At 39.7% G+C, this 23009-nt stretch overlaps 1 protein-coding gene and 1 pseudogene across 2 annotated transcripts in view; one reads left to right on the forward strand and one right to left on the reverse strand.

Moving 5' to 3' along the window:
• Positions 1 to 23009, reverse strand: part of YBX1 (Y-box binding protein 1) — a 24667-nt gene continuing 1658 nt past the window's right edge. The window contains exons 3-8 of one of the 2 annotated variants that reach the window (XM_036352453.1): positions 10034 to 10067; positions 7822 to 7911; positions 7216 to 7518; positions 6620 to 6702; positions 1406 to 1674; positions 1 to 382 (exon numbers count right to left, since the gene is read on the reverse strand). In XM_036352453.1, coding sequence (XP_036208346.1) covers positions 1440 to 1674; positions 6620 to 6702; positions 7216 to 7518; positions 7822 to 7911; positions 10034 to 10067 — 745 coding nt within the window. In that variant the 3' untranslated portion in view covers positions 1 to 382; positions 1406 to 1439. The remainder of the gene's footprint in view (positions 383 to 1405; positions 1675 to 6619; positions 6703 to 7215; positions 7519 to 7821; positions 7912 to 10033; positions 10068 to 23009) is intronic. The other variant, XM_036352454.1, reaches the window with a different exon arrangement.
• Positions 12852 to 13546, forward strand: LOC118677375 (annotated as a pseudogene).

Raw genomic sequence — 23009 nt, forward strand, 5'->3', positions numbered from 1 at the left:
GACAATTATTTAAGACCTTTATTAACAGGTGCTTGCAGTTTGTTGACTTTTTTGAAAAAATCAAGCTGTAAACTTTTATTACAAATTAAAAATGAGGTTCTTAAAAATCTCAACTTGACCAGATATGAAACAATTTAAAAACCTTTAAAGGTGTATTGAGAAAAACCAGGCTTTTTTTTTTTTCTTAAAAAACACGTTTGTCATTACCAAAAAGAGACATCTTTAGATAAAAATAATAAAAACCCCATGCTGCATAGATAATGCAGATAGTTCTAGTTATCTGGTCAACGGGCAAAAAGCAAGCACTTAAGGTCTTCAGCTCCAATCTTTTGTTCATTTCTTATTGCTGGAATTTCATATTTCTTCTTGTTGGATGACTAAACTGTAAAAGAAAAAAATAATAGAGATTATCTTGTAAAATTCACTGCAATGTTATTTCAATATACCAAATGCTCCAGGTCACATCAACTAAGTAGGGATGTGACCTGGAACAGTCCACGTAAATCAAACTGGTTTATTCTAAGACAGCGATTCACAACAGGGGTGGACACTGCTGCGACAACATGGTTACTTGCAGGTCTCAGGATGACCTCTGCCACCCAAAAAAATAGCACAGAGGGACAGAACCAAAAAGCATCACTGGCTAAGAATGCTAATCCCAGCTAGGCCAGTGTGATGAACATCATTCCATGCACAAAGGGGTTGTGCAGGAGGCAGCAGACCAGTGTTTCTGTCTCATCAGTGATGGTTTTTCTCCCTCTCTCTCAAATCCATAAAAACATATATTTTTTTTAAAAAAGTTAATCCCATGCCGAGACCGGTTTGGCTCAGTGGATAGAGCGTCGGCCTGCGGACTGAGGGGTCCCAGGTTCGATTCCGGTCAAGGGCATGTACCTGGGTTGCGGGCATTTCCCCAGTGGGGGATGTGCAGGAGGCAGCTGATCGATGTTTCTCTCTCATTAATGTTTCTGGCTCTCTATCTCTCTCCCTTCCTCTCTGTAAAAAATCAATAAAATATATTAAAAAAAAAAAAAAAAAAGTTAATCCCAGAGCCAAACAGAGATGACAAGCCCCCCGGTATCAAGTAAAAAAGAATACTGTACTTTTGAAACTGATTGCATGTCAAGGTTACTACTTTCTCCAAAGAGACTATATTGGCCATCATTATCTAGGTTATTCATTTTAGTAGTTATACCATTTCTTTTTGAAAATGCAACACAAGGTAATTAACATACTTCTTAGGGGCAAGGTTATCAAAACTTTCTCAACTGGTGAAATCACAGAATACATTCAGAAAAGTTTGAAAAAGCCCTAATTATTCAAGATGTAAACTAAAATGGGTTTTTCTCTAGCATAAATGAACTCATGACTGCTCAGAGGCTAGAGGCCATTTAGGGTAAATTACCCGGATGATGGTAAAGATGGTAAGCCGGCATTTTTTACTCAGCCCCGCCCTGCTCAGCCTCGGGAGCGGACGAATTCTCAGCTGGTGGATCGGCTGCTTTTGTCTCTTTGCCATCTTGTGGTTTAGGGTTTTCTGGGCGTCTGCGTCGGTAGTTGAAGTTGCGGCGGTACCGACGTTGAGGTGGCTGCTGACCCTGGGTCTCATCTCCTTGATTTTCCTTATCTTCTTCATTGCCGTCCTCTCTAGGCTGTCTTTGGCGAGGAGGGCCCCTGGAATGAACATTGTGCAATGATGAAACCTTATTTCTTTAACCACCCACTGGTGTTAACACCAGTATCAGGTTCTTTCCGTTTATCAAGTGGTCTGCAAGCAATTTAATAAAAACAAAAGAGCAAATTTTATTTCCCAAACTGAGTGATGACTTGGTATAAGATCTTGGAAGTGAAAATTGGAAGATGAGTCTTTAAAACTGGATTTTGGACAAGAGATCTTTTACCAATAGCGTACTCTTATAAAATTAACCATAAAATGACTAACACTTGATATGTCATTTTATAACATTTTTAAATAGGCTTTATAGTAACCAAATTTGGGAACAAGTGCTACTTAACCTTTATAGATGAATACTGGCTTAAAAGGCAGGAAATAAAATTTAAAGAAAAGATGCCCTCTTCATACTCACTAGGATGGTCATAATCAAAAGGTAGAAAAATAATCAGGGTTGGTGAGGATGTGAAAAAGATAAGCTAAAAAAAAGGGGGGGGGGGGAGGGGGCGGCAAACAACCAAAGTGTCTATCAACTGATCAAGGAACAAAATAATGGAATGTAATCTGGCCATAAAAAGGAATGCTATGACATGGATGAACCTTAAAAATAGGATAAGTGAAAGCCATGTTAAAAAAAAAAAAAAAAAAAAAAAGGCCGCCGAAACCGGTTTGGCTCAGTGGATAGAGCGTCGGCCTGCGGACTGAGAGGTCCCAGGTTCGATTCCGGTCAAGGGCATGTACCTGGGTTGCGGGCACATCCCCAGTAGGAGATGTGCAGGAGGCAGCTGATCGATGTTTCTCTCCCATCGATGTTTCTAACTCTCTATCCCTCTCCCTTCCTCTCTGTAAAAAAATCAATAAAATATATTTAAAAAAAAAAAAAAAAGGCCAAATTATATAATTCCATTTATATGAAATGTCCAAAATAGACAAATCCAGAGACAGAAAGTGGATTAGTGTGAGCCAGGGGTTAGGGTAGAGGGGAATGAAGAAGGCGTTATTGGAAGGTGATGAAAAACGCCTGGAATTAAGATACTGGCAATGGTTGCATAACTTGGTGAATGTTAAAAAAAACACACCGAGCAACACACTTAAAAAAAAAAAGTTCAAGTGTTACATTGCAGCAATTATCTTCAATGGCCTAAAATTAAAGATATCAGCACCACAAACAATATCAGGACAAGACATAATTCAAGACAAGACACTATGATTTATTTTGCTGGTGATTATAAACATTGACAACAGTGATGTTTTCTTGGCCCCTCCTCAATACTTGGCATCGATACTCACAGCACCCCCTAAAGTCTAAGGAACCCCAAGATTGGAATCATGTCTTTTTATATGTTCTAATAATCATGAACTCTAATTCCCATTTAGATCTCTACAGTCCATTTTTCACCTGTAAATCCCCCAACCTCCCATCTTCTTCTTCCAACCACTGAACCTTCTGAAACTCTTTCCCCACACTTTTTCTTTTTGTATTTTAATCCTTAGCTAATTTTTTAATCCTTCCATTGATTTTTAGAGTGTGGAAAAGAGAGGGAAAGACAGAAATACTGATGTGAGGGAAACACATCAATTGGTTGCCTCTTGCACGTGCCCCAGGCCAAGGAGGAGCCTGCAACCCAGGTATGTGCCCTTGACTGGACTAGATCCTGGGACCCTCTGGTTCGTAGACCGATGCTTTATCCACTGAGCTAAACCAGCTAGAGCCCCACACTTTTTCTTTTCTTTTTGTTTCCTAATTTTTTTAAAAAATATTTCTTTTTTATTTTTTTTACAGAGAGGAAGGGAGAGGGATAGAGAGTTAGAAACATCGATGAGAGAGAAGCACACTCCCTACTGGGGATGTGCCCGTAACCAAGGTACATGCCCTTGACCAGACTCGAACCTGGGACCCTTGAGTCTGCAGGCTGACGCTCTATCCACTGAGCCAAACCGGTCAGGGCTGTTTCCTAAATTTTTACATGTTGCTGAAATTCAGATGAACAAGCAAAAATCCCCACACTTTTTCTTAAGAACTCACGGTCTTTAGCAAAATTGTTGTTGCTTTCTCCCCTGCGCCTTTTAAATGGTGGCTGTCCCATCCTACCACCGTGATTTCTAAATCCATTCTCATTTCTTTCTAAAACCCCAAGGCTTCAAATGTCACGTTAGGTACATTCCATTTACTATCATGTTAGGTACATTCCATTTACTATCCTGTTAGTTATGACAGACCCCAAAAGCATGGGCTTTTACTCACTCTTTACCGCCCATTTCTACTTGGGTCTTCTTAATTTCAAGTCTTCCACTCTCCAATCATTTCTTCCTATTTTATCCCTTGTTCTCCCATACTTTATTTCCACTAGGACCTATACATGATCTGATCACCCATGTTCCTAACTCTTCCTGAATCTTTTTCTTTCCTTTATCCAATATAAAGCCCACCATTAATCATTATAACCAATCCCAACCCTAGTATATTTTCATTTGGATAAACAATGCTGGACAAATCTAACTCTCTGCCCAGTCTGAGCCTGTTGTTCAAAATGGCTCAAAAAACACAACCATGCTGGTGGGCCCACTAAATAACTGTCCTCTTCTGCATTTTTCAGTCTACAAATATGCTCTGATTTCTCATAAGCAAAAATTCTTTATAACACATTTTCCTCATTGCCACATCATTTATCTTCTTTTCAGCAAAACTACTGCCATACTCATCTCAGATTTCTTTCCATTTGTTCTTGGACATACACCAATCAGGATCTCGCCCTATGTATATTTCATTTGCCAATCACTTGGGGGGAAAAATCCTGGTTAAACAGCTTGGGAAGTGCTGCATTCATTAATAGACTCATTATAAACTTTAAGGCAATATGTGTCAACATAGCAATTATCTAGTACTTCCAACTAGTCAATCCATTCAAATGAGACGAAGTTAACTTAAACCAAAAGGCAAACAGTAAAACCAAAGCACTCATCCTGGCCAGTGTGGCTCAGTTGGGTGGAAGATTGTCCCATACACCAAAAGGTAGTAAAGGGGTGTGTGGGAGGCAGCTGATTGGTGATTTTCCCCCTTCCTCTCTCTAAAAACAAACAATACCCACAACAAAAACTGAAGCACTCAACAAAAAATTCATGTTCTATTTAAAAAATATATATATATTTTATTGGTTTCAGAAGGGAAAGGAGAAAGAGAGAGAGAGAGAATCATTGATCAGCTGCCTCCTGCATGCCCCACACTGGAGATTGAGCCCAAAGTTTGAGCTTATGCCCCGATTGGGAATTGACTGTGAGCTCCTGGGTCTATAAGTTGATGCTCAACCACTGATTCACACCAGCTGGGCCATGTTCTATTTTTAAGGACATCAATGAAACTAGGCAGCTCTATAGTGTTACAAAAAAGGTAAGTCAAAGTTTCTGAGGGGGAAAAAACAAAACAAAAAGGATTCTGTTATTGGTATCCATGGATGTAATGGATAGAATGCCCTGAGAACCTCTTAAAACATTTATCACTGTTTAAAAAATGACATTGTGCTGTTATTTAAAATATAGTATTTCAACAAGGTATCTATGTCGAGGTTTAAAATAGTTTGAATTGTAGTTCAAGATCAACAAAGCTCAACAATTAGTATCAAAACAATCCTCACCCTAGCTGGTTCGGCTCAGTGGACAGAGGGTCGGTCTGTAGACTGAAGGGTCCCTGATTCGATTCGTCAAAGGCACATGCTCAGGTTGCAGGCTCCATCCCCAGTGGGGGGGCATGCAGGAGGCAGCGGATCAGTGATTCTCTCTCATCATTGATGTTTCTATCTCTCTATCCCTTTCCCTTCCTCTCTGAAATCAACATTTAAAAAACAAAAACCAAAAAAAAAAAAAAAAAAAAACCCAAACAAAAAACAGTCCTCCCCATCTACCTCCAACATGTAGGATGAGTCTAATGCAATTTCCCAGTGGCTTGAGAACTAGAAATCTCAAATTTTAATGAACCAGCTATAACTCCAGTCCATTTTCACTAATGAAAAACTCAAGATCATTAAAAGTAAGAAAACATACACTATATATAGACACTGGCTATTACAAAACCCTCACTGCACATCTATAGGTGGTATAATCACAATTGGATCCCCGAATTCCTAAAGCTTTATTGAGTGCTCCATCTTTCGTAAAATACACAACACTCCTAGTCAGAAACCGCCCTTCCTGTAGAGTCACAATATATTTTGAAGACTTCTATATTGTATTTTGGGTACTTTTATATTAAGAAACTTGTTTCTTAAAACTCATTTTGGCATCTACAGTTAAGGCTGGAATGTAAACGATCATCAGTTAGGAGGAGTAATTATTAATGTATTCGTTTGATTCTTGAGTAGACTGTTAGTCTAGCAATTACATCTGGAGATTCTGATTACATTTTCCCATTTGGGGGTGACTAACAAAAAGTATACACCTAAACTGAGAAATGATTAATGGAAAATTATGCTACCTCCAGAGGCAAAACTCAATTCTTCATTTATGATATAATACAGTTCAGATACTGCTTATGATTGAAAGGTAATGCTCACCTTTACCCTTCTCCCTCCCAAAGGTCTTAAAGGTATAATAATGCAGTTTAAACTATTCTCTTAAACTGTTCAATAACAGAAAGTTTCAAATTCCATACTCTCATGGGAGGTGGGGAGGGGGAGAGGGAGGGGGAGGAAGAGGAAGAAGACAAACTACACACACAAAACAACCCGAATAAGCAGACCTTATCTATGCAAATTGTTTTTAACCAGAGCCAGCAAAAAGGATGCAAGGAACACATTCTCAAAGATAACCGACTACCTGACTTCAGGTTTACTTTTAAGTATCTGACAAAAGCAAATGTGAAGTGTTAACAGAAAAATGATTCAAAAGATTGCAGAAGCATGATGCTGCCAATCCCTAAAATATGCTTGGGGAAATTTTAAATCTAAACCATACCTGCGGAATCGTGGTCTGTAGCCCCGATACATATTCTGTCTCACTGGTCTGCCTTGTTCTCCTGCACCCTGGTTGTCAGCACCCTGAAAAGACAACGGAAATCAAGCCAACTGGATCAGTAATGGGAGTAAAAACCCAACAAGACAAATCCCAAGTCTGAATTACAGGGATTAAAAATAAATAAAACCACCTAGTAATTGTGATTATGCTATAAGTTAATTATTAACCCTTTGGTTCTTATTAGGAATTAAAAGTGCTTCTCATGATTAATATGGAGAAGATACCAAGAAAACGCTCATAATGCAGTCCTATCAAGTTATCACATAGTATTGTTGATGCTTATATCTTTTTTTTTAGTTAATCCTCACCTGAGGATATTGTCCCATTGATTTTTTTAAAGAGTGGAAGGGAGGGAAGGAGGGCGAGTGAATGAGCTAAGTCTCAATGTGAGAGACACATTGATTGGTTGCCTCCAGCATGCAGCCCTATCAGGCTAGGGATCCAACCTGCAACCTAGGTATGTGCCCTTGACCAGAAATTGAACCCACGACCCTTTGGTTAGAGGGCTGACCCTTTTACTTTTTGGCATAACTTACCTCCATCACTTCTCCCTGTACAGGAGGGTTGGAATACTGTGGTCGACGCCCATAGGGTCTCCGCATGTAGTAAGGTGGGAACCGTCGCCTGCGATAGGGCCGGCGCTGTTGGGCCTGGCCTTCGGGAGCACTCTCTGATCCCTCATTCTTCTCCCCACTCTCACTATTCTGGTAATTCTGCTGGTAATTGCGTGGAGGACCCCTGCGACGTGGATAGCGTCTATAATGGTTACGGTCTGCTGCATATTTACTGCCTTGTACTGGAACTCCACCAGGGCCTGTAACATTTGCTGCCTCCGCACCCTACAAAAAGCCATAATATATTGACAGTGACAACAGAAATAAGCACACTAAACAAAATTTACATAAAACAAATAGAAAAAGGGTCTGTGGCCAGGGGTGCATAGAAATGATTAAACATTAGTTCCTCACTGTTCTGAAGAGATTGCCCTCTAACTGCAGCCAGCACATACATTAGGCTTGATGCACCTGTGTTCATGTGGTCACCTGACCCATCCATCCACATTAGAGCCACCATCCTAACGGATGAGATCTCCAAAATATTTCCACACTGAAGTCAAACCTTTACACAAAAAGCATCCTCACCTTTTCTCCTTCAACAACATCAAACTCCACAGTCTCTCCATCTCCTACACTGCGAAGGTACTTCCTGGGGTTATTCTTCTTTATGGCAGTCTAGTAATATCACATTCCAAAAATAGATTAACAGGGGAGAATAATGTGCTTTTTCATTTAAAATGTACCAGAGTCAATATTATTTTAGCTTTAAATTAGCTTTAAATAAGACCAAACCACCAATAAATTTACAAAAACAGGGACCAATGCTACCCCCAACCTCAACCAAAATACTCCAGTCTTACAATGTCCCAGCATTTTACCACTATTTTCCAAACTAAAACGTGTAGTTTAATACTCAAGAACAATATATATATGTATTTTAATGCTTTTAGCAAAAGCATTGTTACTTTGAACAAAATGAGGATATCAATCTATCCCCCAAAGACTGCACTTAATAGAAGCTAGCCCACACAGGGCCAGTTTAGATGACAGGCGAGTTTAGTTTTGCATGCTTCAAAGTTGACCAAACCAACTTTGTCCCTGTGTTACCATATCAAACTCAATTACAAATATCAACCAAAATCCCTTCCAACCTGTGATAATACTTCAATGGAATGTAATTCAAATGTTATTAACTATGCCACTTTTTATATTATCTGACTGCATGGGACAGCTGGTTATTAACGCCCCACAATACAATAAATCTCACATTTATTTTTTCTCCAAACTGCTATGACAAAGTAGAAGGGGGAAGAATAGCACCTCACATTTGTGGGTAATACTTCTATAAAGTTCTTTCACATATTACCTATTCACTCTCATTATGACAAATGATATGAGGTATTATTATTCCTTTTTTTAAAATTATTTTTTACAGATAAAACAGGCTTTAAAAGGTTAGGTGACTTGCCCAAGGTCACACAGATAATAAGTGGCAGAGTATAGACTTTTCTAAATCCAGGTCCCTGGACCCCAAATCCCATGTTAATTCAACTACATCACAGCGATACCATTACAGGATCACTCATGCGTTTCCATTCCAAAGGAGGCAGGACAACCAACAATCTGAAGCCAATTAAGCTAAGTTGCCCAGAACTGCAGTCTCCTTGATAGTACATCACTAAGACCTGAGCAGCCAAAGTCCCAAGAAACAAGTCAATGTTGAAACCACTTCCAAAATAAAAAGGAGAGCATATTTGGTGACATTTGTGGGTCAGTAAAAGTGGGTGACACTCATTCAGCCAAAAACTTGATCTCATCTGTCATCTAAACTGTCACATAGCTTTCGTACCTTTCATATTTAACCAACTCTAAGTTACTTGCAGTCATAGGGGATAGCAGAAGCGTGGATAATTAAACCCCCAACTCTCCTTTCAATCAGCATCTTCAACCCCTCCCCAATCCCGTTAGTGTTTCTAACAAGTCTTGCTGTTTTTTTGTTCCCAAGTCTGCATATTTCTTTGAACAGGCAGAATACCCAGGAGGATATTCAAATCCAATTGAGTATTTGATATATGTATGATATTGAGATATTACTATTCATCACTGGGTAGTGGCTTAACAATAGTCCTTAATGCTTAAGTATTCTCCGAAATATTTTCCTTAAACGGTACCTGAGAAAGTTCAGCATGTAGAACCTACCCTGTTAGTTCTTTCAGCTCAAAATACTGAAGAAAACCTAAAAATTATTTGAGTGATTACCAACTTTGCCATACTGCCTCTTCATTTAGCCTTAAACTAGCGAGGATTTCAAAAACCCAAGCCAGCCACATTTCTCCAAAGGTAAAAACGTATCTTACCCATTCAAAGTGCTTTAGACTAAGCAGAAGAACGGATGTTACTCTGCTAGTTTTCTAGCATTCATTTCAAGTTAATGTCTTGCAGCTCTGTCCTACTTCTCCCATGATTACTGTAATGTGTCCTTACCATAGTTAAACCTAATAGCATTTGAAAACATCTTAAAGTTTAGATTAATGGAGGGTTTTTTTGCTCATCTAAAATTAGATTTAAAAACTTAGTGTAATGACTTGAGTGATTCTATTTTAAAAAGCTGTAACTATTAACAAAATAACAATTTGAAACACCTATCTTAAGTAAACTGCCAATACGTTTCAATGTGTACATTTAAGCATCCTATCACTCTTCCTATGGGAATTAAATGAATTAGTTGAAAAGACACCCTCCCCTTTCTTCTCAAAAGCCTTAAGTCAGAAGCATAAATATCCACACAAGCACCCACCTGGTGTACAAATACATCTTCCTTGGTGTCATTCCTGCAAGAAAGAGAACCAAGTTGAATAAGTTAAAAATGGAATACATTTCACGATGCCTTTTATGAATTTCCCCCCTTTTTCCTACTATTAGAGACTTTTGGGCTGTCAACCAGCCATTAGGAAATTTAAAAATGAAACAAAACAATGAAAACAAAACTAGCAAGCCACTGTGATTTCTCCTTTAAAGACTAAGCAGTTGCCAACAGGTGTTAACCTCACCACCTGTAGGAAGGATAAAACAGTCTAAGAAACCAAAGGGTGACCTACTAAGCCATTAGGAGGGTAGCAGTGACTAGAAACATCTATTGCCACTCCTTATCCTACTAAACATTACAATGTTCCAGCACACCGCATTCTTTCCTCTAGTGCATGGTTCCTTCCATTACTAGCTTCCTTCTTTCTCACTTAATTCTCAATCATTTCCTCTTCACCATTTCCTATTCCTAAATCTGTTTGAGGTCATAAAAATGACCACTAAAAACTCCATAGGATGTACAACACTAGGAGGGAATCCTAATGTCAACTACGGACTATAGGTGATGATAATGTCTCCATATGAATGCACCAACTTTGGTTATGGTGTAGGACTTTGTGGATGTGTGGGCATGGGGTATATGGGAACTCTGCTCAATACTGTCATGACTTAAATAAAGTATTGATTTTTTAAAAAACCACCCACCACAATGAAATACAAACACAGACACCACCAATGTCCACATCATTCATGTGGCAAGCATTACACTGGAGAACTAAGCAGGTAAAGACGAATAAAACTTTCCACTAGCACACACAACCCCTTCTCACCTATTAGGAACCATTTTACATCAATCATTAGTCTAGTCAAGCTACTGATAAGTAGTTTCCACTGTATTTGCTTCAGGACTTTAAGTAAATTAAACAGGCGTGTACAGAAGGCAAACTGAGTTCAAACTGGCTGGAGCATAAGCGATATCACTGTGTGGGAGGTTAAGAATAGGAGCTGAAAATTGTCATACAGGTAGAGAAGCCAGTAAAGGCTTTTAGGTAGAGGAATGTGGCAGGATACAATTATTACATACTAGAGGCCGGGTGCATGAATTCATGCACTGGTGGGGTCCTTGGCCTGGCCGGCAATTGGGGCCGTCTAGCCCAGTCCTGATCTGACCAACCAGAGCACACTGGCTGGGGGGTGGGAACGTGGGAGCACACTGACCACCAGGGGCACCTCCTGTGCTGAGCATCTGCCCCCGGGTGGTCAGTGCATGTTGTAGCTACTGGCTGGTCACCCGGTCGTAATGGTGGCTTAGGCTTTAATATATGGAAAATTTGAGGTGTCCAGTTAGTTAAAAGCTACTTCAGAAATCTAAAAGAGGAATGGACTAAGGGTCTGTATGTTAACTGTATTTGAAATGTCTTGCAGTAAAACGGGAAAAACTGTGGATAAATCAATGTAAGAAGTGAGAAGTGGAGAATTATGTGCATTTTTAGCTTGGGGGTTGGGTTAAGGTAGTAATACCATGAGCAAGAAGAACCACTGGAGGTGAAACAGATCCCTAGACTGTTGAGTTCTCCCACCCTCTTCATTCTGTTAGTAAACCAGAGTCAGAGGGCTCAACAGTAGTTCTACTGTGTAATGACAAAAGGAACAAAGGTTACAATGAACTAGACTGACCGGCTTATTGACTATGGGGCTCCTGGCTGATCCATGGAGCAAAGCATACACCTAAGAATCCATATAACCTGGAATATCATTAACATGAGGATATTTAACAGGACTACAAACAGTTCCATAACCATCACTAATTAGTTTTTAAGTCCAACATGATGGCAGGGGCCCAGCCTCGTCAGGCCATTTGGTCTGGCTCTTCCAAAGCATTAGGGGTGAGTTAAATGTTTGACCAAATATAGCAGGCTAACCTTTAAGTTGATAATTTTGTATGGCCTGTGAATGATGTTATTAACATCCAAATGGCCCTTGGCAGAAAAAAGGTTCTCCACCCTTGCTGTAAGGGGACAAACAAAATATTGGTAGAAATTTAGAAAATTAGTAGAGAAAAATTAGGAAAGGTGGGGAAAGTCTGCAAGAGTGATTCTCAACGAGGGCAGTATTGGCTACCAAAAGGCACTTAAAGTTGTCCCAGAGACAGGAAGCACTATCTGCATGATGGGTTGAAGGGTGTCAGGCTTGCTGAATTACTAGGTAAAAATTATGTGGTATCCTACTCGACTTTCTTGTAAGTAAATGTATTTGATTTCTGAATCTAGCATTTTTTTTTCCTGTTCAAATATGCATCAAAATTTACTAAATATGCAACTTCCATGGAGAGGGATTTTTAAAATTAATAATGCTGCTAGTGTATCTGGGCAACCAATACAGTGCTCTTTTTATCAATCCATATTTGTAGTAGCACTGAATGGTGATCATGTCTTCTTTAGTTATATCAAAACATTATACGCTGTAATAAAAATAAATATAAGTAGTTTATCTGCCCTAGCTGGTTTGGCTCAGTTGACAGAGCATCAGCCTACAGACTGAAGGGTCCGGTTCGATTCTGGTCAAGGGCATGTACCTAGGTTGCAGGCTCCTCCCAGGGCCAGGCCCTGGTCCAGGCATGTATAGGAGGCAACCAAACGATGTATTTCTCTCACATTGATGTTTCTGTCTTTCCCCCTCTCTAAAAATCAATGGAAAAATATCCTCAGGTGAGGATTAACAACAATAAAGTAGTTTATGAATTTTATTTCAGGGTTACCGAAGGCATAGTAGAAAATTTACTAAAACTATTTATCTAGTTAGGACAATCTTCTTAAAAACAGTACAAGGAGGCTCTCTGCTTCTCCTGTTCAACAGACAGCTGCAACCTTGAGACATGATGGTGAAGGTCGGAGCAAATGGATTTGGCTGTATTGGGCGTGTGGTCACCAGGGCTGCTTTTAACTCTGGCAATGTGGATATTGTTGCCATCAATGACCCCTTCATTGACCTCAACTGGTCTACATGTTCAATATGATTATACCTATAGCAACTTCAAAGGCACAGACTAAGAACACGAACTTGTCATCAATGCAAAGTCCATCTCCATCTTCCAGGAATGAGATGAGATCCTGCCAACATCAAATGGGGTGATGCTGGTGCTGAATATGTTGTGGAGTTCACTGGTGTCTTCACCACCATGGAGAAGGCTGGAGCCAAGAAGGTCATCATTGCTGTCCCTTCTGCGAATGCACCCATGTTTGGGATGGGTGTGAACCATACAAGTATGACAACTCCCTCAAGGTTGTCAGCAATGCCTCCTGCACCACACACCAACTGCTTAGCCTCTTCCCCCACCCCGTCAAGTTCATCCAATGACGCTGGCATCATGAAGGGACTCATAACCACAGTCCATGCCATCACGGCCAACCAGATCATCCCTGAGCTGAATGGGAAGCTCATTGGAAAGGCCCTCCGTGCCCCTATCAACAATGTGTTGATGTACATATGACCTGCCACCTAAAAAAGCTACCAAATACAAAGACATCAAGGTGGTGAAGTAGGCATCAGAAGGCCCCTTCGTCCTGGGCTATACTAAGGAGCAGGCCACCTCCTGCAACTTAACAGCAACACCAATTCTTTCACCTTTGATGCTGGGGCTGGCATTGATCACTTTGTCTGTCAAGCTCATTTCCTGGTATGACAATAAACTGGGCTACAGCAAAAGGGTGGTCAACCTTATGGTCCACATGGTCTCCAAGGAGTAAAAGGCCCTCAGCTACTGGGGAGTCCTTGCCCCAATCGATCCAACAGAGAATCTCCTGACCACCAGTTTCCATCCCAAACCCCCTGAAGAAGGGAAGGAGCTTAGAGAGCCCTACCTCGTCATGCACTAGCAATAAAGTTCTCTGGACCCAACCAAAAATGTACAAGACCGTCATCTCCTAGAAAACAGCTGGACTTCTACACCTGCAGCTTCCACACCCCTGGATTCAGCCAACCAGGGTGCACCCGGGAAAGGGGTTTGGGGGAAGAGGACTGTTACACTGTCACTGATGTATGCTATGTATAGCATTTACTTTATAGATCATGCGCTGCTTAACGGGAATACATTCTGAGAAATGCATCATTAGGTGATTTTGTCGTGCAACCAGAATGCCTTTGCACAAACCTAGACTACAAACCTGTATAAGATGTTACTGTAGCCCTAGCTGGTTTGGCTCAGTGGATAGAGCATCGGCCTGCAGACTAAAGAGTCCCGGGTTCGATTCCGGTCAAGGGCACATGCCTGGGCTGGGGCTCTCAATCCCCAGTAGGGGGCGTGCAGGAGGCAGCCAATCAATGATTCCCTCTCATCATTGATGTTTCTATCTCTCTCTCCTCCCTTCCTCCCTGAAATCAATAAAAATATATATTAAAAAAAAAAAAAAAAGATGTTACTGTAGGCAACTGTAAAATCAATGGTATTTGTGTTATATAAACAGAAAAGACACTGTAAAAATACAGTATAAAAGATAAAAATGGTATGCCGGTATAAGGCACTGACCATGAATGGAGCCTGTAAGACTGGAAGTTGCTCTGGGTGAGTCAGTGAATTAACTGGTGAATGAATGTGAAGGCCTAGGCCCTAGGGCAGTGATGGCGAACCTTTTGAGCTCGGCGTGTCAGCATTTTGAAAAACCGTAACTCTGGTGCCGTGTCACATATAGAAATTTTTTGATGTTTGCAACCATAGTAAAACAAAGATTTATATTTTTGATATTAATTTTATATATTTAAATGCCATTTAACAAATGCCCTAGGGCATTACTTTCCATTATTTAAGACTATTATAACAACACTTAGCTTAAAACACAAAAATTGTATAGCTGCACAAAAATATCTTTTCTTCATATACTTATACGATAAATTTTTTTAATGTTCTTGTAAAAAAAACCAAGACATAACCACACACATTAGCTTAGGCCCAACACAGGGTCAGGATCAATATTAGGGTCTTCCTCCTCCACATTTTGTCCCACTGGGAGGTCCTTCAGGGAAAATCACAGCATGGAGCCGTCATCTCGTATAACAATGCCTTCTTCATGGAATGCCTTCTGAAGTACCTGCTCAATTGAGGCTCTTACTGAGGTGTCACTCTTCAGAAACTTGTCTGTGGTTTCTTTTTTCATCATAGAATTGTTGTGTGCAGATAATGCACCATGAACATTACTCTATTATTGAAAATCTTTTGATGTTGAGGGGGTCCATATTTTCAAACTTTTAAACAAGCTTGTTGAGGTCTGCAAAACCTTCTGCTAAACCAGTGGTTCTCAACCTTCCTAATGCCACGACCCTTTAATACAGTCTCTCATGTTGTGGTGACCCCCAATTTCATTGTTACAAATTGAACATAATTAAAGCATAGTGATTAATCACAAAAACAATATGTAATTATATATGTGTTTCCCGATGGTCTTAGGCGACCCCTGTGAAAGGGTCGTGCGACCCCTGTGAAAGGGTCGTGCGACCCCTGTGAAAGGGTCGTTCGACCCCCAAAGGGGTCGCGACCCACAGGTTGAGAACCACTGTGCTAAACCCTTCACAGTGAATTTTCTTGGGGGGCAGGGGGGGTCTCATAGTTTTCGTTTCTCCTGACTCTCTAGCTCCAAGAGCTCATTAGTCAATTTTATAAGGAATCATAATCTAAGAGCTCCTTGATGCCACCACCCTCATCCATACCCAGGTTAAAAGTTGTTGGCTATTTCAACCAGTTTTGTTTTGAGCTCAGTTACAGTAAGCAATAGGACTTAAGTATCCTCAAGAATTTTGGGGTGTGTGTACCAAATCTCAACAGATACTGGGACGACTATATGTAGAAACCAATACTACAGGTTGACAAATGATGTCATGTCAAGCAACACAGTACTCATTTCTGTTAGCCTACTAGGTAGGAATTATAGTAGAGCTCCCCTTCGTTGTTTGAAAATATTAAATAGAAAATTCCAGAAAGAAACAATCCCTAAGTTTAAAATCACGTGACTTTCTGAGTAGTGTGATCAAATCTTATCTCGAGGAACTTGGACTATATTCCCCCACAGACATGGGTGGGGTGGGGAGAAGGAACTATTTCATCATGACCAAAGTGTATCTGATTTTAGAAGGAAACTTGACAGCAACAAATTCAGTTTCTAGCCAAGATAGAATACTATGGTTTAGATGCAGTAAATCAATCTAGCTGCAACTTGTTAAATGACTACCCAGAAATTCCTCACTGCTAACAGGGAAGCAGATTTTTAGTTCTCATTCTACTATTAATAGCCGTGTAACCTTGAAAAGCTGCCTCCTCCTCACTGGATCTTTTACACCTGCAAAATGGGAAAACTAAACCAGATAGATACATAACAGCTTACATTACTACGGGTTTAAGTTCCAGATATTTTGCCAAGTGCTTTATCTGTATCATTCAATCCTGAGGTAGGTGCTATTATTAACTCCCTATTCTACAAATCAGGAAAATGAAGCATCTGCTCACAGTAGTAGAATTTGAGTCCACAAGTCTTGGTCTTTACTATGTTGAGAACTCAATAAAGGACCAGTTCAGAAATCTTTACATTTTAGCTTTAGAGGTAGATTACTGTATATGGCATCTCCCAATTTTTAGCAAGAATGACAACAACAAGCATCCCTAACACATCCTCATTTGCAGTAGGCAAAGTTATTCCATGTATTTAGACCAGGGCTCTGCTACAACCCTTCCCCCAACCCTTACCATTCAATCCAATGCAGCAGTTGAATTACCAATTATGGCTTTCTACATATTATATATTACATTAAGCCATTCTAATCCAATGAGGCACGAGAGAGAGCAGGCAGAATATAGAGGACAGTGGTTGAGAGCTCCTTACTAGGACCACTAGAAACCAAGGTTGGAATGGCAGCTATACTATCCCTAACTACATGATCTTGGGCAAGTTGCTTTATTTATAAAGTGAGGACTTTATACCTACTTAATGTTAGATAATTATCACTTTTTAAAAACCTAATCAAGGCCACACTATATAATCAAAACTAAGGTCCTCCATACTGCTGCTAATTGAAATAATCTTACTTGCATTCTGGGTTCTAGAACGGCTGTCCAACAGAAATAAAATACAAACCAAATACTGCATGTAAGTTTGTTTTCTAGTAGCTATAATAAGTAAAAGCAGGCAAATTATTCTTATCATTTCTTCAACATATATAATCAACATAAAAAATTGATGTTACATTTCTCTTTTCATACTAAGTCTTTACAACCGGGTATGTATTTTATACTTATTGCTACTATTCTAACAGTGTCATTCTATAGATCACACATCAGTCATCCCATTCTCCTGCAGAGCAAGTGTACTCCACTTCTCTTATCAATAAAGACATTTACTACTGAAAAATTTTACTGAAAAAACAGAAGAACATTGTTGGCAGGTTTTTCAACCTATCTAGAAATAGTATAGTATTGTCATTCAGTAAATGAGAATACAGTATGCCTTCAAGGAAAAAAAAGGAACCACACATATATCAAGAGGCTGAAGGAAAAAAAAAAAAAAAAAAAGAAGACACCGTTTTAAGTTAGGAGAATGCTAAAGAAAAAGAAAGACTGCAGCTGGCTTGGCTCAGTGATTGAGAACAACCTATGAACCAGGAGGCCACGTTTCGATTCCCTCTCAGGGCATAAGCCCGGGTTGCGGCTCGATCCCCAGCATGGGGTGTGCAAGAAGAGGCAGCTGATCAATGATTCTCGCTCATCATTGATATTTATAGCATTGCTCCCTCTCCCTTCCTCTCTGAAATTAATAAAAATGTATTTGCCCTAGCCGGCTTGGCTCAGTGAATAGAATGACAGCCTGTGGGGTCCCAGGTTCGATTCTGGCCAAGGAACACGCCTGGGTTGCGGGCTCGATTCCCAGTAGGGGGTGTGCAGGAGGCAGCCGATCAATGATTCTCTCTCATCATTGATGTTTCTATCTCTCTCTCCTTCTCCCTTCCTCTCCGAAATCAATAAAGAAATATATTTTTAAATAAAAAAAATGTATTTAAGCTCTAACTGGTTTGGCTTAGTGGATAGAGCGTCGGCATGCGGACTGAAGGGTCCCAGGTTCGATTCCAGTCAAGGGCATGTACCTTGGTTGCGGGCATATCCCCAGTGGGGGAGTGGTGTGCAGGAGGTAGCTGATCGATGTTTCTAACTATCCCTCTCCCTTCCTCTCTGTAAAAAACCAATAAAATATATTTTTAAAAAATGTATTTAAAAAAATAAACAAAAAGGAAGAAATCCTGCTGGGATTTTTAAAAAATAGAAGTCTCTTTAATAATTCCTAATATAGTACAACAAAGGTAAAAACATGTAAGCCAGCACTAAATTTCTGTATTATTAAATCTATCCACATTTAAAATAATTTTAAGAAATCCTAAAAATTTTAGGAAACATTTTTTTGCCAAACCACAGGATTGGTTTAAACAAGACCTACCACAGAAGCTTATGTAGCCATAATGAAATGCTCTTATTGCAGATTACCAAACCAAGCCAATTTTAACTGCCTAATTTTTCCAACTGCATAAATTAATTTATAGCCCTTTGGTTACACAAACAAACTCCAGGATTTATCAGCTACATGGTGCCCCCCCCAAATGGAAACACACTTTGAATACCATTATTAATTCCAATGAGTTATATCTGAAAATAAACATCAATTGAACTATCAAATGTTAAGTGTATGCATTTTTTTTGGATACCCTGTATATGCTCCAAATTCCAAAGTATTCAAATACCAATTTCCAATTCCTACAGGTGACTGTAAGATCACAAATCCCATTTATTGTTTTATTTGTTCTCTTTAAAGCACTCCAGACACCTAGCAGAGACACACTCCTATTCCCCACATCACCTTTTACCATTCTGCCTGCTTAAGTGAGCTAGATTGTATGTGCTTCCAAGGGCTGAGATTTGAAGGGTAGGAGACTCAGCAATTACAAACCCTACTAGGAAAGCAGAAAATGAACACATTACCTGTCTATTCTAGATTTTACATATCAGCGACTTGGTGAACACTGGATGGTTTCTGGCCTTCACCAGTGGCTGACATAAATCAGCATCTAAATCAATCCTAAAGTGCTCTATATTCAAGTCACTGCCATAAGAGCCCAGTTCTAAGTCATGTTTTAAGACATAATTTGGGAACTACTTAAATATATTATTATGCCTCCCCTGTCCCTAAATCTATTCCTTTTAAGAACCATATAGTATTTAAGGCTTTGTGGGGTCACAGACACTATTGCATGTTTTTAAAAACCCTTTAAAAAGGTAAAACCCATTCTTAGCTCAGCCAGACAAAATCAACAAAACAAGATTCAGAAGTGAAATTAAGGTCTGATGTTCTCTCCTTTAATTCCTTAATTGCCTCCCAATATTAACTATTAACACATTGCGTACCGCATAGAAATCTCTAAGACATACGCCAGGGACCGAACGTTTTTGGGCAAACTGCACGTTATTTAAATCATCATAATGCACTTCAGGTGTTGTTTTTCAATAATTATAACATTTTTATTTACAAAAACAATTAAAGTTCCTAGTACTTTTTTAACGTATGGTACTGCATAAAACATTTTCCTCTATGAAGAGGGACCAAACAAAATTTACCTAAGTATCTAGATTCACTCCTTCTTCCATGGGCGTGAGAAACGAGAACACTCGTGAGCGGTCCTTAACAGATGGCGCGAAACACGAGAAAACTCCTGAGCGGTACGAAACGTGTTAAGCAAGTCCTTTAATTTGTAAAACCAATCTATAGGGTAAACTGGTACTATTATAGCAATTCTTAATCACATAAAACAGGCAGTGAAAAGTAGAGCTTTTCAAATCTGAGGACTAGTAGTCAGCATACAGGAGCTCCAGTGACATGCTAGACATCCTTTAGCTTATTGAAAGACTAAATAGCTAAGAATGGCCACCCTAAGAAATTAACTAACTATATGGACAGCACCAAATTGATGACTAGAGACTGTAGAACAGCAGTGAAGACAAACTCCCAAACTCCAGAGTCAGAAAATGCAGTTCAAATCCCAGCTCTGCCCATTGCTAGCTAGTCTCTTCCTGGGATCAATTTGCTCTCTGTGCCTTAGAATGGTACTTGTATCTCAAAGGCTTGATTCATTTAAGGCATTTAAATAATGATAAGTATTTGATAAACATTACTTTTACTTATTGTGTGAAGGAAGTCACCTTTATACACACACAAAACCCCAAAAAGGGGGCACCAACTCTCCCCCACCCCTGCCAAGGGAGAATACACTTGACAGCTACGACTAAGTATTTTTGTAAAGAGGGATAGCTAAGTGCTGTTTCTTAGCTCATGGGTAATACATTCAAATGCACACACAAAGGCCAGGCAGGAATGGAAATCAACAGAAAACTAAGCCCAACAGATTGTGGTAAATAAAGAGAATGCATGCCTCGTTTAAAGCCTATCTAATAAAGATGGAATATGCAAATTGACCATCACTTTGCAACAAGATGGAGGCACCCACAGCCAATAAGGAGGGAATATGCAAATTGACGTGACAAAGGTGGCAGCAGCTGGGACCACCCCCGGCCATTCCGGGCCTCTGGGCAGTGCTAAGGTGGCAAGGTGGCTCTGGGCCAGAGCGAAGGTGGTGCCGGCAGCCAGGGGAAGGAAGGCCTATTCTTGCATGAATCTCCGTGCATCGGGCCTCTAGTGTGATAATAATATTCATAGCCAGAACTTTTTATTTGCCTGGGATTAGAGGCCCTAAAGGTAAAATTCTAGATATTTTTGGTGCTATCTCCTGAATTTTAAATGACAGAAATTAATCACATTCCTTTTTAAGACATTGTATTGTCCAGCCCGGCCGACATTGATCCATGAACCAGGAAGTCATGGTTCTAGCCAAGATCAGGGCACATGCCCAGGTTGTGGGCTTGATCCCCAGCAGGGAGTGGGCAGGAAGCAGTTGGTCAATGATTCTCATCCTTGATGTTTCTATCTCTCACTCTGAAATCAATAAAAACAATTACCCCAGAGAATAGAAAAGTATTCCTATTCTGGTCATTATAAAAGATACATGTCCCATTGAAAATAAATTTTTACTGATTCATGCCAACTGTTTGTTTGGTAAGCATGGATCAATCCACAACAGCTAGAAGCAAAAGACAAAAAAAAATCAGGTTTTTAATTTAAAAAAGCAGAGATTCAAATCCTGAAACCACTGACCCATGTGGCATCCTTCTAATGTTACCTTCAACAGTTTTGAGTCAAGTTTTTCATAGTAAAAATTAAAAATAAGGGGGAGGGTAAATAAGACCTTCTTGGTCACATTATCTAATTATCTTCTGCAGACTCAGTATACAAACAAAATGAATTTCTCAGAAAAACTAGATGAAAAGGCATTGTCCCCCCATCCCCCACGTCTCCAGGTGGCTCTACATACTTAACCAACTGTTAGCATCAAGAACTTTAGTTCTTTAAGACATACATTTTCCCTTAATCAAGGCAAACCTCTTGTGGATTTAGCCGCAGTCAGATTATAGAGTGTCTTATTCAAGTCTCAGAATCATTGAAACAACTAATTTAGAAATATAAAGCACATTTGAGCCAGTTAATTTGACAGAATAGTTGAGGTTTGGACAGTCCAAACAAAGGATCACCAAAAACCAATTTACATTTAACTTGCCCTGGAGGATGACCAATTGTGTTGATTGCAAGTCAGAACAGAAATATTCAAGCAATGACGTCTCATCACATAAAAATTTAAAAATGTAAAGAACTACTCTTTCATCTTGAATTATTCACTTCAAAAAGATTATAACCTACATCCATTTTAACAAAATACAGCAAAACAGAAAGCACATGCTACAATTTTAAAAGCACACACAAACTACAATCTACACAGAAAGGGCTGCAAATTACAGTTCCTTCTACTGTGCACACCAGTGATATCCTTTGATTATATTGGGTCAAGGTTAAAAAGCAATGTTTTTCAAGGTTATTACCCACAAGCCATAATCCCCTGGAGTTCTTGTTAAAAATGTACCCTAGACCCAGAGAATCCAAGGCTGGGCAGGAAGAGCGCAGGAATATGTACTCTTCCAAAGTAAGCACACAAATTCAAAAATCACTGTTAAGGGTTATTAAGGTGGAAATACTAACTGAAATGCTAATAAGTTAAGAGATCAATCAACTAAAAAGTGGTCAATTATAAGCACCAAAGTATTCCCTTCCTTCCTCACTTGTAACCCATTATCAAAAAACTAATGAAAAAATGTAGCCTTGGCCTGTCACAGGAAGGCAGACAGTGTAAGAACAGATGGAAAATTCCTAAAGATTTTGGAACAAAATATTTCCCCACAACTGCAAACGTGGAAAACAGGCCATCAATACTTACAATTTCCTTTGCTCTCCCCCACAATACTTTTATGGTTGAGTAATGAATGGTTTTTCATCAGCCAATTATGTCTGTCTTTAAACTTGATCTTGCCCATTTGGTGTTCTGCAGTGTTGTCCATTTCACAAGCATTCGGTATTACTTCTTGTGTCTTTAAACCTCTAGTTGTTTAATGCCTTCTAAAGTAAGGATTTAAGAAAATGCTGAGACGACTGTATGGTGTCACCACTGAGACTAGTGAGATGCTGAGCCTCCTCTGAGCACACAGGGTGCACTACACCAGCACTGCACTGCCAGCCTGGCAGCCATCTTGGAGAGGATGCCTCGCTCACAGGGGAGATCACAGGGGAGACGTGGGGAGCACTGGGCAAACTGCACCTCACTCCACTGTTGCTGCAAACAACCCTAAGCATCATTCCTGAGATGTAGTCTGTACCCCTGCCTTCCACTACAAAGGAAGCTGTTAGAAGGGGCTAAGGCCTCTCTGATTATTAAAGCTACAAGCAAAGCTTTAATAAAATTGATCTAATAGATATGATTTGGGGACAAAGGAGTAGAAGAAATAA

This window comes from Myotis myotis, unplaced genomic scaffold (genome assembly GCF_014108235.1).
Source record: "Myotis myotis isolate mMyoMyo1 unplaced genomic scaffold, mMyoMyo1.p scaffold_m19_p_2, whole genome shotgun sequence".
Taxonomy (NCBI): domain Eukaryota; kingdom Metazoa; phylum Chordata; class Mammalia; order Chiroptera; family Vespertilionidae; genus Myotis; species Myotis myotis.